The 14,927-nt window shown below is 35.8% G+C and overlaps 2 protein-coding genes across 5 annotated transcripts in view; one reads left to right on the top strand and one right to left on the bottom strand.

The window, feature by feature from the left end:
* LOC311295998 (stonustoxin subunit beta-like) overlaps nucleotides 1–3,096 on the bottom strand; it is a 34,263-nt gene extending 31,167 nt beyond the window's left edge. For all 4 annotated transcript variants that reach the window (XM_084417627.1, XM_084417623.1, XM_084417626.1 and 1 more), the window contains exon 1: nucleotides 2,951–3,096. The gene's annotated coding sequence lies outside the window, so the exon portion shown is untranslated. The remainder of the gene's footprint in view (nucleotides 1–2,950) is intronic.
* A 1,888-nt stretch (nucleotides 3,097–4,984) lies between these two features.
* On the top strand, nucleotides 4,985–12,931 carry LOC311295994 (uncharacterized protein). The gene is made up of 9 exons (XM_084417612.1): nucleotides 4,985–5,148; nucleotides 6,223–6,277; nucleotides 8,307–8,501; nucleotides 8,824–8,986; nucleotides 9,330–9,419; nucleotides 10,962–11,231; nucleotides 11,492–11,559; nucleotides 12,096–12,139; nucleotides 12,472–12,931. The coding sequence occupies exons 3-9, from the start codon at nucleotides 8,307–8,309 to the stop codon at nucleotides 12,527–12,529; spliced, it is 888 nt and encodes a 295-aa protein (XP_084273738.1). The 5' UTR covers nucleotides 4,985–5,148; nucleotides 6,223–6,277; the 3' UTR covers nucleotides 12,530–12,931.
* The last annotated feature ends 1,996 nt before the right edge of the window (nucleotides 12,932–14,927 follow it).

Raw genomic sequence — 14,927 nt, 5'->3', positions numbered from 1 at the left:
CCAGCTTCTCCTCGATGAAACTGACCTGATCACACTTGACCACCCAGCTGATGCAGATGTAGATGCAATCACCATACAATATTACACTTAATAAAAGCACATTGAAACTGAAGATAGGCCTCAAACTGTTTTATTGGTTTTGTGGGAGGGAGAAAGAGAGCAAGAGAAAGTTGCATTAATAAATATTAATACTAAAGTGTTACTTGGTTAAATAAGTTCACATACTGAGGTCAGTTTTATCCAGCTGTTTGATCTCTATTTTTTTTTTTTTTTTTTTTTTGAGCCTCCTCAGCTCAGTCCAGCTCCTTTAGTGTGCAGTCTAGTTTGAGACTCCTTTAGTGTGCAATCTAGTTCAAGTCTCCTTAGTGTGCAGTCTAGTTCAAGACTCCTTTTGTACAGGGCCCTGACTGAGTCTGTTTCCACCTGAAACATAATTCCACCACAAACATGATCATTACAAGTTTTCTGGAGGCTCATCAAATCACAAAAAGTTCCTTGCCTTCCTACAAACACAGGACTGACTGTAATTTATGTCAAGGTTTTTAAATCCTTGTTCACATTTCTTCTGAAGGCCATTGAGGTAGAGGCCTCAGTTTCTGGGGCAGGTTGTGAAAGATCCTACAATAAAAGAGATGTGTAAGGGCCAGTCCCTTTTTTATGCCACACATTCAAATGTTTGGCATAATAAAAAGCCCAGTGCATTCACATCAGCAACTGTCTGAGAACACACAGACAGAGTGTCTTCATTTCCTCCACCCTAATAAATAAAAGTAGGCCAATGTAAAGCATAACTGTTGTAAAGCAGATTATGTTTCTGGTGTTCTGTCTGTTGCATACTGACCTCTGTGTGCATGTGTGCTGGCTTCAACAGGGACACTGTATTTCCCTCTACTGCAGAACATACAGTCAGCCATGTTTAAAACTTCAAAAAGTAGTAATGTAGGCTATTGCACACGTAGGCTACCCAGTGTTACTTGCTAAGAGGAGCCAGCACCAGGGTCAGATTGTACAGCACCTGTAATCCCATCCATAATCGGCCGTCCATTATTGCCTACTCAGAGCCAACTCCTCCACCAGTGTATTCTGGAGGAGTGGCCCTCCACCGGTTTTCTGAATTTAACTCTTTATTTCTGTTTGCTGCAAACAAGTGTTTGTGATAAAATGTTCACAAAAATAATAAAAGGTTGTGGTAAATACTCACCATTTTGAATTATATTTTTATATTTTGTCTTTATCTGCTGTCAAGAACGTTTGGAGTTAGGGTTGCATATAAAAATCAATGAATATTAATCTTTCTTAGTATATACATGCACATTTTTTATATATTATAAAAATAGGCTAAAATATATACATCATTTTACATGAATATAGAACGTATTTGTTTAACTTACACATTAACGCAATCAGCAGACCGTATTGTTTCGAGCTTGAAATACATATTTAAATTCATCATAATTCTGAACGATTATCTCTTGTTCCTCCGCGGAAAAATATATCGCTCTCGCTCTATCCATATCGAACGCGATTGGTTGTTCGGTGCCAACGTCAAAGCCTGAGTTGACAGAGAAAGTTGATGAGCTGCGTCATGGTACCAATAAAGCCTGATCGCATCGGTTTGGTTTTGTCGACTCAAAACCAATCCTGGAACCCCGAGTTTGTTCAACTATCATCATGGTACAGGCCCCTGATCTGACAACGTTGTGATTTGGTAATTTGATGGTAATTACGGGCATGCGACGTCATAGCTAGCCTACGTTGTCAGTTAGGAAGTCATGAAATTATCAAAAAGTACGAATACATTACGTAACGTTGTGTGTTAGCTGGGATAAAAGTATTATGAAAATGTAAAAGTGGCCACAATTACGATACGATATAAATGTTTGACCACATGTCATATGCAGGTGCAGCAGCAGTGTTTTACGGACACCATGCAGCACATGACATGTGGACAAAACTATATTTATCGTGGCCACTGACAACCCTGTGTTATATATGCATCTAGTTTACACTTAATTTAACAATCATTTTCATAAAAACGAGTAAGATAGAAGTTCAAGCTTACCTCAGGAACTCTTGATCCAAAAAGGAAGTTTCTCGTAAGATGCACGCGTTGTAAGGGCGTGGTCCGTGGGGTTTCCTACGTATTTATGTAGGGGCCGCTCATACAACTAAGAATTATATGTTGCCTGAACTACTTTGAATAAATGGAGTAGTTGGGCACAGGTAAACTTGATATCTTAAGTACGCTCAACATTTTAGTTGAGCTAACTTAGGAAAATGAGTTGAGGTAGCAAAAATCTCAAATCCTTTTTTACAGTGCAGCTGACAGGGCTCTCTGTATGTTTACAGCATTAGGTGAGTTTTTTTTTTTTATTCTTGAGAAAAATTAATGCCTATCTTGTTTAACTAATATTTATCCAAATGAGTCAATATTGAATCAAATCACAAGAACTGATTGGAAACATGAAATTTGTGTCAAGCAATAAATAAATAAAAACGTAGCTTAACGTTACCAGAATTTTGACCATGTAAACATTGTAACATTTTGTCACTGTGCAATTCTGTTTAGATACAATTTTTTTTTTGACAATCACAATTGTGATGCAAGATTTTTTATACATCCCCCCAATCCCCCTCCATAATTCTCACTCCAAGCTAAACTCAAAAGTTGGCAGCCCTGCACGTATAGATTATAAAAATAATTAAATAGTTTAAAATCAACCAAATATTTTAACATTAAACTAATATTCTCCTATTAAAGGAAAAAGTAAGAGCAAGTTTAACCATTTTCAGCCATTTTATGAGTGTTACAGTTGACGTGTTGTGAAGTAAGCCTAGATAACGAAAGTAACTTTCCACTTTATCATGTGTTTGAGTTTAAGTTCGTCATAAGGTCTGCTGAGACGCAAATACTCTATCGATACAGCTATGAAAAGTTTAACGAACTTACTGTCACATGTGAAGAGATTGCTGATTTTCTATCTTCCGAAACGGCGTCTTTACAGTGTACAGAATTCAGTGCACATTCCCCTTTCCCCAAACACACAGGAGTCAGTTTTCCCACCCACATCCTGCTTCAATAGACCCCCGTGCACTAGCACAGAAGCAGGATGTGGGTGGGAAAACTGACTCCTGTGTGTATGGGGAAAGGGGAGGGACAGAGGGAACAGGCAAGACAAACTCCTACGTTTAAATAACATATAGAAAATAACTGCTTGACAACTTACGGAGCTGGGAACAAGCCCAAATAAGCAACTACACTTTAGAAACAAGCCCCCCCAAAAAATGTAAGCGACTTTACAGAAAAACAAGCCCAAAGTCCATAGTAGAAAAAAAAAAAAATACTATGGAAGTCAAGGGTTCCAGTTAACTGTTTGGTTATTAATATTCTTCAAAATGTCTTCCTTCGTGTTCAGCAGAAGAAAGAAATTCATACAGGTTTGAAACAACTTGAGGGAGTAAATGATGACAGAATTTTCATTTTGAAGTGAATTATCCCTTTAAATGAATAAACCTGTGTGGTATTTTTGATTTCTTAAAGGAGAACTCCGGTCAATTTTAACATTGAGCTCATTTTTTTGTACATTTGGAGTGCTGTCAATACAGAGAACAACGACAAAAATCGGTGTTGCCTACACCGAGTTATTCTATTTTTAAAATTTGCACCCTGTTGACTTCAATGGGGCAAGTTTTAAATCTAATTTTAGCCTCTTAACATCCTTGATGTGTCATTACAAGTGCACAGAAAATGTGAGTGATTCCTTCAGAGTGAACACGAGTGAATCTGACTGCAGTAGATGTGAAAGATATGTATAAAAATGATGTTATTTAAGCCAGCACAAATACCTGTGTTTACATCCTGTTTTAGGTTGAAGTCCAAAGTAGTCGATTGCCAAGTTCACGCGCATAGGTTTAGTACGTATGATCACGCGCGTGAACTCGACAATCGATTACTATGGACTTTGACCGAAAACAGGATGTAAATACAGGTATGAGCGCTGGCTGAAATAACAGCATTTTTATTAATATCTTTCACATCTACTGCAGTCAGAGTCACACGCGTTCACTCCGAAGGAATCACTCACATGACCTGTGCACTTGTAATGACACATCAAGGATGTTAAGAGGCTAAAAGCAGGTTTAAAACTTGCCCCATTGAAGTCAACAGGGTGCAAATTTTAAAAAGAGGATAACACGGTGTAGGCAACACCGATTTTTGTCATTGTTCTCTGTACTGACAGCACTCCAAATGTACAAAAAAAATGAGCTCAATGTTAAAATTGACCGGAGTTCTCCTTTAAGGTTGTAATGGTGGTGCAGTCATTTAACTTCTAACACATCGAGGAGGTATGGAAGCCCATTTTTGCCATATAAGAAAAAAAAAAACATGCTCTGGTAAGTCATAATTATGACATAGAAAGTTGAATTTATGACATACTAAGTCATAATTATGAGATAAAAAGTTTAAATTATTTCTTAAAATGTAAAAATGATGGCTTAAAAGTGAAAATTATGCCATTAAAGGGATAGTTCACCAAAAAATGAAAATTAGCCCATGATTTACTCACCCTCAAGCCATCCTAGATGTATATGACATCATAAGACAATCTTCTTTCAAATGAATACAATCTGAGTTATATGTAAAAAAAATAAAAAAAATTCCAAGCTTTATAATGGCATTGAATGGCCGTATCAAAGTGCATCTATCCATGATAAAAGTGCTCCAGGGGCTTAATAAAGGCCTTCTGAAGTGAAGCCATGCGTTTGTGTAAGAAAAATACCCATATTTAACATTTTTAGCGACTAAAATAACTAGCTTCCGGCAGACGGTCTAGTAAGTCGGAGTCTAGTACGGCGTCTGCCGGAAACTAGTTACATTAGTCAAAAGTACCATTTAATTCATAAGGTGCTAAAAATCTTGCCTCAAATAGAGTAGGCTACTTTTAAACTGAACAGTTTAACAGCCTCAATAACAACAAGTCCTCCAACTTATACGACCATAATGGTCGTTTGCACCTTTCCTTAAATACGACCCACTGCATCATTTCCTAAAATAGTGCCCCTATAGGCGGCGGGAGATATGCCACGCAGAGTCGCCTTGATGCATTGTGGGTTTTCTACGAGATGGCTAATCCGTGGCTAATACAGGTAGGTTATATTGATAATAACCTTGATAATATGATAATTTTTGAACAAAATAATGTGCAAGGCGCTTGTGCTGTTTCATCTTGCTTTGTGGTGATTTTTTAACTTGTTAGAGGTTTTTACTTGAGAATAAATAAGAAACACAATGAAATATCTAACGTAACGTTAGCCTAACAGTTAACGTTAAATGGAAAAGTTATCCTACAGCGTGAACATCACAGGTGACATTAAACTTCGCTTTTATTCATATTTATCAACTTAACATTAATAAAAAGAGATGGATTATTGTTACTGGACATAATTATATCGTCTATTCAAGATTGAATAGGCCTGACGTTAATACGTAGCGTGTCAAATCATTAAGGGACGTTATTTTTCTCATTATTTGAACATGAGGGTCAAATCATTTGACCAGATCACATGCATTTTAAAGTTAGTATTTAGTGTGAAATCGTTCGGAAATTGGAAACGTTGTGTGTAAGGGACCATGTAAAAAGTCCACACATTTTGTTAAAACGTCCATTCCATATTTCGTTAATCTGACTCGATCATCCAAATACTATTTTAAAGTATTTAACATGTGAATTAGGCCTACGTTTCAGTTAATTATTAATTGACGTACATTCATATTTGAGATAATATTTTCCAGAAATATCCAATTGTGGAAATTAATAAATAAATACTGCAAATATAATCATAGGCCTAACTAATAATAATTAACAATAAATAAAATAGATGTAATAGTTGTTATTTCAAATAAAATAAATATTTGTAATAAAATAATGGAAATATGGAATTATGTATGATAATAACTAGAATGGAATTGTTTCCACACGTGTGTGTGTGTGTGTGTGTGTGTGTGTGTATATATATATATATATATGTATGTATGTATCTATGTATGTATGTGTGTGTGTGTGTGTGTGTGTGTGTGTGTGTGAATAGAATAGATCTTTATAGTCATTGTTAACATTTAGTGAAAAACTCTCTTCTCTTTCTTAGCTCTTCAGAATTATAAACTGTATGACCAATATATTCATTGTAACATTGTGCTATTTGTCTCTTTTTTATATACAGGTGCAAAGCCAGGAACAGAATAAACATTCTAGAGGCTAGAGGACAGACAGCAAAGGTGACTAACCCAAGTCATCTGATGTTGATTTTTATCCACTTAAGCATGATCATATTATATTTACCAAACACAGTGCCACAAAGCCTTTGTTAGGTCACATGCATCAATTATATAATGTGGGTGTATTTGTTTGTTCAAACAATATTGATTTTAAAAGGAGTTTATTGATTTAAAAACTATTGTATTGCTTCCGCCAAAGAAAATAGTCCGTTCCGCGTCCATAGCAACGCGCTGTTTTTCATGGCAACGGTCTGTTATACTTTGCAGCGGTCTGTTATCAAGAAATAACAGACCGCATTCTACATTGGAATTCAGCCAAGCCATGTAATAAGTAAGGGATAATGTATAGCGAGGCGGTCGTTATAGCAAATAACAAGCCCGACAGGCTGAACGAGAGGTCTTGACAGCCTGAAGGGCTTGTTATTCGCTATAACGACCGCCTCTCTATACATTATCCCGCTTATTACATGGCTACCTACAAAATAAATAAATAATTTGCCACGAAATATTGATTTAAAAAGGAGTTTATTGATTTAAAAACGATTGTATTGCTTCCGCCAAAGAAAATAGTCCGTTCCGCGTCCATAGCAGCGCACTGTTTTTCATGGCAATGGTGTGTTATACTTCGCAGCGGTCTGTTATCAAGAAATAACAGACCGCATTCTACATTGGAATTCAGCCAAGCCATGTAATAAATATATTTCTAAGTTATAGTCATGTATGAATATCTGCAATGGACATCATAAAATATTTAATCATCATTTAACATTAACATTAGATAATATAATATGATTTTTACTGTGAGGGATGACAGTGCTTAAAACTTGGGTATTATGTTTGGCCACAGATGTAAAATACATAATAGAACCTTTCCAAAACATTAGCTAATTCCAGTTCTTGCAGCATCTGACACCAGTAGGCTACATGTGTCTATTAGTGATGCGCGGGTCGGCTTTTTTTACAACCCGCAGGTCCCGCTTTTATGAAATTATTTGGCCCGCCCTGCACCACTGTATCTATTGTAAGGTTTAGAAGTGGAGTTCATATTTCATATTGGAAAGTTGTAATGCTTAGAATTTAATATGATTTATATTTGAGTTAATATACTAGAAGTATATTTACAATGTTTAGTCAGTTAATTATTTACACATTTATGTGTTTACATATTTAATGCAGTAAGGATATTCTGCTGAATCTGCCTCTCTGATTCACTCACGTTTATCTCATTTAATATAGACTGGACATTGCATGCAACATATGGATTTTTATTTTATTTTGTTTTTAATGACCCGCCCCAACCCAACGACCCGCGCATCACTAGTGTCTATGTGTCCGTGTTTTTATGATCTGTTATACTACATACCTCACGTGTCATTCATATCTGTTTTAGAAGTCAACAACAGTCTATAACTATGTATTATGACATTTGATCTAAAACCTCTTTTATAGCCTTCTTCTGATGTTTTCAATAATAGTCTACCACAAATAAAAAAAATAAATAAAAAAAAAGTCCCTGTGACCTGGAAGTTGCATGTGAAAGGGAATATTGAACAGAGGGCAGGGTTTTACTCTAGCGCTCCTCTTCTCCATCTCTGCTCATAGCAGACTAACGGTTTGAGGGGAGTGGTTAAGCGTTTCCCAACCCAAGCGGTTAAACCTACATCATCAGAGAAGGAACGCCATTCCAGACCAAAAGTAACTTTTCAGATTTTGATGAAAGATTACCACGGCAAACATATTTTTTTCTGTGTATATACTTGCATAAATTAATTGTTCACCTCAAGACTAGTAATATGCACCAGCAAAGTAAATCGGGTATATTTTGATTTCATGTCGCCTTTAAGTTGATAAAACAATTTTTAAAACCAGGTTCTGAGTAGCATTATACTGTTTCAGTTTTCTTTAAATGTTTTGAAAGTTAGGTCACTGTGGTAACAATATTTTTGGAGACTGTGACTTGTCAACAAAGGGTGACATTTTTTTTTTTTTATCCCCTCATAACACATATCATTCATGTTTCTTTTTACAGATGCCTACTCTAAAGGATTGCTACATATGCAGTACAAAAATTGGAGTAGCAAGCAAAACATGTCAACACTGTAGTGCCAAGCAGCCATATAAGCAAAAGCTTGAGAAAAAAAAGGAACAGCTTTCCCAAGAATGGATTGACCGGCAAAAAAAAAACTGCAGTGTGAACAAAGTTTATGATGCAACAAATCTACTGGTAGGTTTATCTTTCAGATGTTAGTCATAAAATAGTAAGTACTGTAAATAATCCCTGATATTTAGCTTATACACACATGTTGTTGTTATATTTATATACAAAAGCTTCAGCAATTCTTTTTTCAGTGCATAAGGACTTAGGTGTAACATCTGTTTGTTTCCATTGTACTCAGGTCTGATAAAGAAGTTCTCTCTCTCTCTCTCTCTCTCTCTCTCTCTCTCTCTGTCTCTCTCTCTCTCTCTCTCTCTCTCTCTCCCTCCCTCTCTCCCTCTCTCCCTCTCCCCCTTATTAGTTTTATAATTCTGTCTCAATTTTATTCCAGCTCCACAAGTGGGAGCTTTTAGAGAGGTTCCCACTCCTTCTCCTTGCCAGGAGAACCTCAAATGGTTTTTCTGCTGAGTGCTTCTGTCCTTGGAAGATGGATACAGAAGAAACTCAGGATGCTTTTCTTACCATAAAGAGGTTGTATGAAAGTCTTCTTAATGGTAATAAACACAAAGGCGCAATGCATGCAGAATTTTCACATATTTAATTGCTTATTAGTGCATCCTCAATTATATATATATTATTATGATTATTTTTTTTTTCTCACCTTAGGTTTTAAAAATTGCATATAAAAACAATACTTCCAATGTTTTTACATAGGGGAAATTACATAATAAAACTTGAGCAGGGTATTATTTTGATAATGTTAAATTGATATTACATTAATAAATAAAATAATAAAACCATAATAACACTTTATTTTATTATTTATTTATTTTTGCTGAATTATTATTGAATTATTATTACTCTCATGTCCACATCACAGTTTCTTTTATCCAACAGTGGCTATAAAAGCACCAAGCAGCACGGGAGAGAGCTCTGCCATTAACACATCAGCAGACCCAGCATCAGATTCCCCATCTCAGCTTACCGGTAATGGTAAAATGTTTCATTCAATTTAACTAACATGTTCTTGTACAGCAAACTATTTTTTTGCACCTGTCACCCACCAAATAATAATATCTGTCCAAATGCAGACCCTAAGAGTTACACTCATTACACTCATAAAATCATAAATGTTTCATCCTTGAAAACAACAAAATACATTAAATATATTTTGTTTAATTCTACAATTTATTTCCATAGATTACTACATACTATACTATAGTAAACTATATTGTTAAGGTGAGCACATTGTATGAACTGTATCTGTACATGGTGGTGTAATGGTGTATTGGTTTTACAATTTCACACCATGTACTGTATGTCTTTGTGCAGCTTAAGGCTGGAATACACTACATGATTTTTGCCCATATTTTTGCCTCAATTCAGAAATTGATGCTAGTTGCTAGAAGTCAGAGCCAGCCTACACATTCTGGGCAGTAACATTTCACAGAAAATATAGTAGTGTATGTATGAAATACATCATAGTGTATAATGGCCAGACTTTTATTTGTATTTATTTTTTAGCTTCAGGCTATGATTATCAAACACTTTCCCTGTTTCACAAACAAGGCTTAAGCTAGTTCCAGACTATAATGCATGTTTCAGCTGCTATAGGGCACATTTATTAAAGTTACTTAAATGTCCTAATTGAACAAACACCGTGTCTTTAGTACATGCGATCAACACCGCGACAGGAGATAAAAGGTTATCTTCCATATTAATACATTTTTTTGTCCTAACCAGCCGCAACGGCAGCATGTGACGATTCTATTTTAGAGACGGTTTCTCTTTTTCTGTGACGCCGCGCTGGAACAACAAACACAAAGTGTGGCAATGATAATCTTTAAACATACTGTTTATGTGCTTTACTTAATGTTAAAAGCGTGTAATGTGACTCTGAATATCATTCAGTGCTCCAGCTTTGTAGCTGTAAAAGCAACAATGGAGAATTCACATCAGATCTTGAAATTAAACGAATGGGGAAACAAGAACATTCAAACTGTGAACAAACAAGTCTATTATTGGACAAATATTGTTTTAGTGACTCATTATGTATTTTAAATAATGTTTAAATGGTGTAATAAGTGTACATTTCATTATGTAGGCTACTTCACATAACGAGTGTAACACACACAGGTTAAATTTTCTTGCGAATGCCGTCAAGATTAGTCTTTACCCTGGTGCTATGCATTTGCAGCGAGAGCCCGGCCCCGCCTACATGCTGTTCTGATTGGCTGTGGGTTTTGATTGATTTTGACGCATCCCGCAGTCGCGTCGCTTTTGGTGTGGACAGGCAAGTTGCTTGTCGCTGGAATCTTATCGCATCGCGTCTGGTTAGGACATGGTGAAAGGCTTAAACCTGGCTTAATATAAGCCCTGTGTGTGAAACCGGCCCATGTTGTTTTATTTGGTTATGTGTTTCCTAAGCAATGTAGGCACATGTATTTTAGTTTATTGTGCCCAGAACAGAGGCTACAAGTTGTATAGTGTATTCCAGCAGTTTTTATTTATTTATTTTTATGTGTGCAGAGACTCCATCAGCAGACCCAGCATCAGAGTCTTCATCTCTGCTCAGTCCTGAGTCTGACACTCTTCCTCCTGCATCTTCCTCCTTGGCTTCTCATCCTGTTTTCACCTTCTCTGAGTCTAGTCCTTTACCTTCTTCTTCTCTGGTCTCTTCTCTGCCACCGGCCTCAACTCTTTCTTCCTATTCTAAACTGTCCACTGAGCTAGGCAGTCGAGGTCCAGTATCTTCCTCAGGAAAAGAAAGAAAAAGAAAGAGGAAAGCAGACAATAAAGGTATGTGTGGATTTGTTTTGTTTTTTATTTTAACATAATGAGAGCTTTTTTTATAGAGCTAAAAGAACATGGCCTTTCTCATTGTTTTTTGAATTCTACAAATGTAAATATTGTAATATTTTCTTTTACACATATTGCAACATATTTATAGTAAGCTATTCAGTGTTGTGACCATAACGTACCCAAACCAAGAGTTGATTGTTTGTTGAACTTTTTATTTTACTTGTGTCAAATTATAACCATATTTTTATTTGTTTCAGAATGCCCCATGCATAAAGACTCAACCAATTTCCCCTACAAAAAAATTTTGAAGAAAAGAATCAGGGAGGTTTGTTTTAAATAGCAAAATACTGAAATAACCCCCCCCCCCCATTCTAAAAAAAACATTCACAGCAACAATACTATTTTGTACTTTTGTATGTTGTAATTGCAATGCATTTGCACAAAAAAGAAACATTACAAAATATACTAGATGATTAATGTAAGGTTTAGGTATTTATATAATTTGTGTTATAATGTTAAACCGTGTAATAAGAAATATTTTACTTCACAATTTAAGTTGTGCAAATTTAAAACCTTAACCATAGAAATGGTAGTGTGACAAAAATAAAAACTGCAGTATACAATATTACAAAATTGTATTGATAATATAGTAATAAATTGAATTGTGCTAATAATGATTAATTAAAGTTTTAATATGCTTATTATGATAGATTTAGTCCAACTAACTATTTATTTCACTTTGTTTATTTTCACTTGGATTTAATTTTGTATTTACCGTTCAGCAGATGTATGACTGTAACTTCATGTGTTGTAAGTAAATGTCATTAACATTAACCCATGTTTCTTTCTGTTTCTGCTAAGGGTCATGCGGAGGTGTTGGTGCAGTGGCATCCTTGCTCTGGATGGTATGCATATTATTTGAAGTTTATATGCTGTACTGTAGAAAATTGACGGAACTTTTTTTTTTTAATATAAAAACATTAGAGAGAAAAATTTACATTGCAAAAACATTTATTCAGTTTTAACTGAAGTTGCAGTTTGATCAGGACTTCAGACTTCAATGTAATTAAAACATAATTTGAAATGTGGTGTGCTTTTTATTTTTTTATCTATTCTTTAATGGTTTCAACCACTCTTAGTTTGAAGTATTTTTTTTATCAAGCCTTTGTTGAGAACCAAGATAGTATTTATATTCCATTAATAAGCATTGTAACTAACATTTTTTGCTGTCTTACAGTGGGAAAAAGTGGAAAAACTCCTGGGAGCCAAGAGAAAATATTCAAAGTTCATCATGAAGAAATCTCTTGATGTGTTCTCAACCTCAGTGTCAAAGTAACAGTGTTTGTATTATGATTGTCTTTTTATATGCAATGTTTTGTTCTATTAATTCATAATTAGAATAAGCTTCTATATATTTGTTTGTGCAAAACTGGGAACTGAGTTTTCAAGCAAGCCATTTTTTGACTGTGTGTGTGTGTGTGTGTGTGTGTGTGTGTGTGTGTGTGTGTGTGTGTGTGTGTTCCGATGTATTTTTTGTTGCTAGGTTGTAAAATGGATGCCTTATATGACTTGCAATTTTGTCTTTCAGTGTTAAGACATAGCAGTTTGGTTTATTCTTGTGTTCTGTTTCTGTTGCTGCTTTGTACTGAACATTATCTGTTTTTGATGAGTGGACTCATAAAATGTTTTGAAATATGTCACTGGCTCTGTTCCTTCACATACTCTTGATTTTTACCATTGTTTATATTTGTTATTTTAGATTAAGAGAAAACATATGCACCCTTAATGCATTTAATGATCTGTTTACTGCTGAAAATGTAAGAAAGCCACGTTGTTGTTGTTATTATTATTATTATCATTCATTACCCTAAATGACCTATTAGCCCACAGTCAGATCTATAATGTGTGTATGGGAGGATAGACCAATATACTTTTGGGCCTTGGTTTAGAACCATCTGAAGCTGGTACTTCCTTTTTCTGTAGGTAAGAACACAAGGAAGACAGCGATTGAATACTATTAATACGAGAACAATGCTTTTAAATGATGCCCCATGCCACGCCCACCCGTCACTGGGCTTTGATATAATTGGGTAATGTAGTCAAGATTTATCCTCTGTTATGAAATCACCCATTCATTGTAAAACTTGTTATTGCCCTGAGAGATATAATCATTGCCATGGGAAACCCCTGTCTTTGCTACACATTTAATCCCACTGGTCATAATTATGACCGCATATTTTTTCTTATTTAAGTGTTGTTATTGGCTTTGGGCAAGAAATTAAACTTTTAAAAGAAAAAAATAGATTGTCGTGATTAAAATGTATTATTGTCATGTGACTAGTATGAAAGGTCACATGATCAGATCAGTTTACTTCCTGCTTGCACATCTAGAAGAAGATGTATTCCTCAGACCAAAAAGTATTATATAAAACACCTTAATTAACAGATAGAACTATCAAATTTTGTACATATATTCTCTAAAGGGTCTACTACTTATATATTTTGAGAATTATACTCCTGCATATATATTTTGCTTGTAAGAGGTGTAAATTTGTTAACGGTCACAATTGATGTTTGGGGCACACCAATTGGTTCTCATGAACATCTGCCTCATCCTCCAGAATCTAGAGGATGAGGCAGATGCTTCACGAGAACCAATTGGTGTGCCCCAAACATGACCACAAACAACCCTTTCAACGATGCATGGCCCATCTTCAGTGCACTGAATGAGTGCACACACATCTCAATGAAACTGGCCTATTAGGACAGGGCCCAAATGTAGTCCTTGGTCTACTCTAGCCCATAGAGGTCTAGCCGAACAAGCAGAAGTTCCTCCAGGGTGTAACTTCGTCCACGACAACCTTTTCATCTCACTAAGCCTCCTTCATGAAATAACAAAGCAAGATTATGGATGTCTTGGAATGTGTTGTGTAAATAGGCCTAATTTAAGTATTTGAATGAATTCTGACTATGGTGTTTCCCACCGATCTCTATTGTGACAGAGTATAAAACCTAATATTTCACTAACTTAACCAACATAAAAATCAATGAGGGCATAACGTTTGTGTGTTAGGGAGGTCTAAGGAGTAAAATGCATGAATTCAAATTGCAAGAAAAAATTTTTGATTAAATGGTTAAAAATGACAAATTGCAGAATTTATCAAATTAATCATGATCTTATGAGAGACACACTCTCTCACACAAACACAGGCACACACATACTCTCTCTCTCACACAGACACACTTTCTATCTCTCTCTCTCTCTCTCTCTCTCTTTCTCTCTCTCTCACACACACACACACACACACACACACACAAATGTACCTAACCCTAAACCCTATTGCTCACACTCTCTCTCTCTCACACACACACACACACACACACACACACACACACACACACACACACACACACACACACACACACACACACACACAATGTACCTAACCCTAACCCTAAACCCTATTGCTCACACACTCTCTCACACACAGACACACTTTCTATCTCTCTCTCTCACACACACACACACACACACACACACACACTGACACACACGCACAAATGTACCTAACCCTAAACCCTATTGCTCATACACTCTCTCACACACACACACACGCACAAATGTACCTAACCCTAAACCCTATTGCTCACACACTCTCTCTCTCACACACACACACCTAACCCTAAACCCTA

This window comes from Rutilus rutilus (assembly GCF_951802725.1).
Source record: "Rutilus rutilus genome assembly, chromosome: 1".
Taxonomy (NCBI): Eukaryota; Metazoa; Chordata; class Actinopteri; order Cypriniformes; family Leuciscidae; genus Rutilus; species Rutilus rutilus.
The sequence above is the reverse complement of the archived record's forward strand: the minus strand, read 5'-3'. Positions and strand labels throughout refer to the sequence as shown.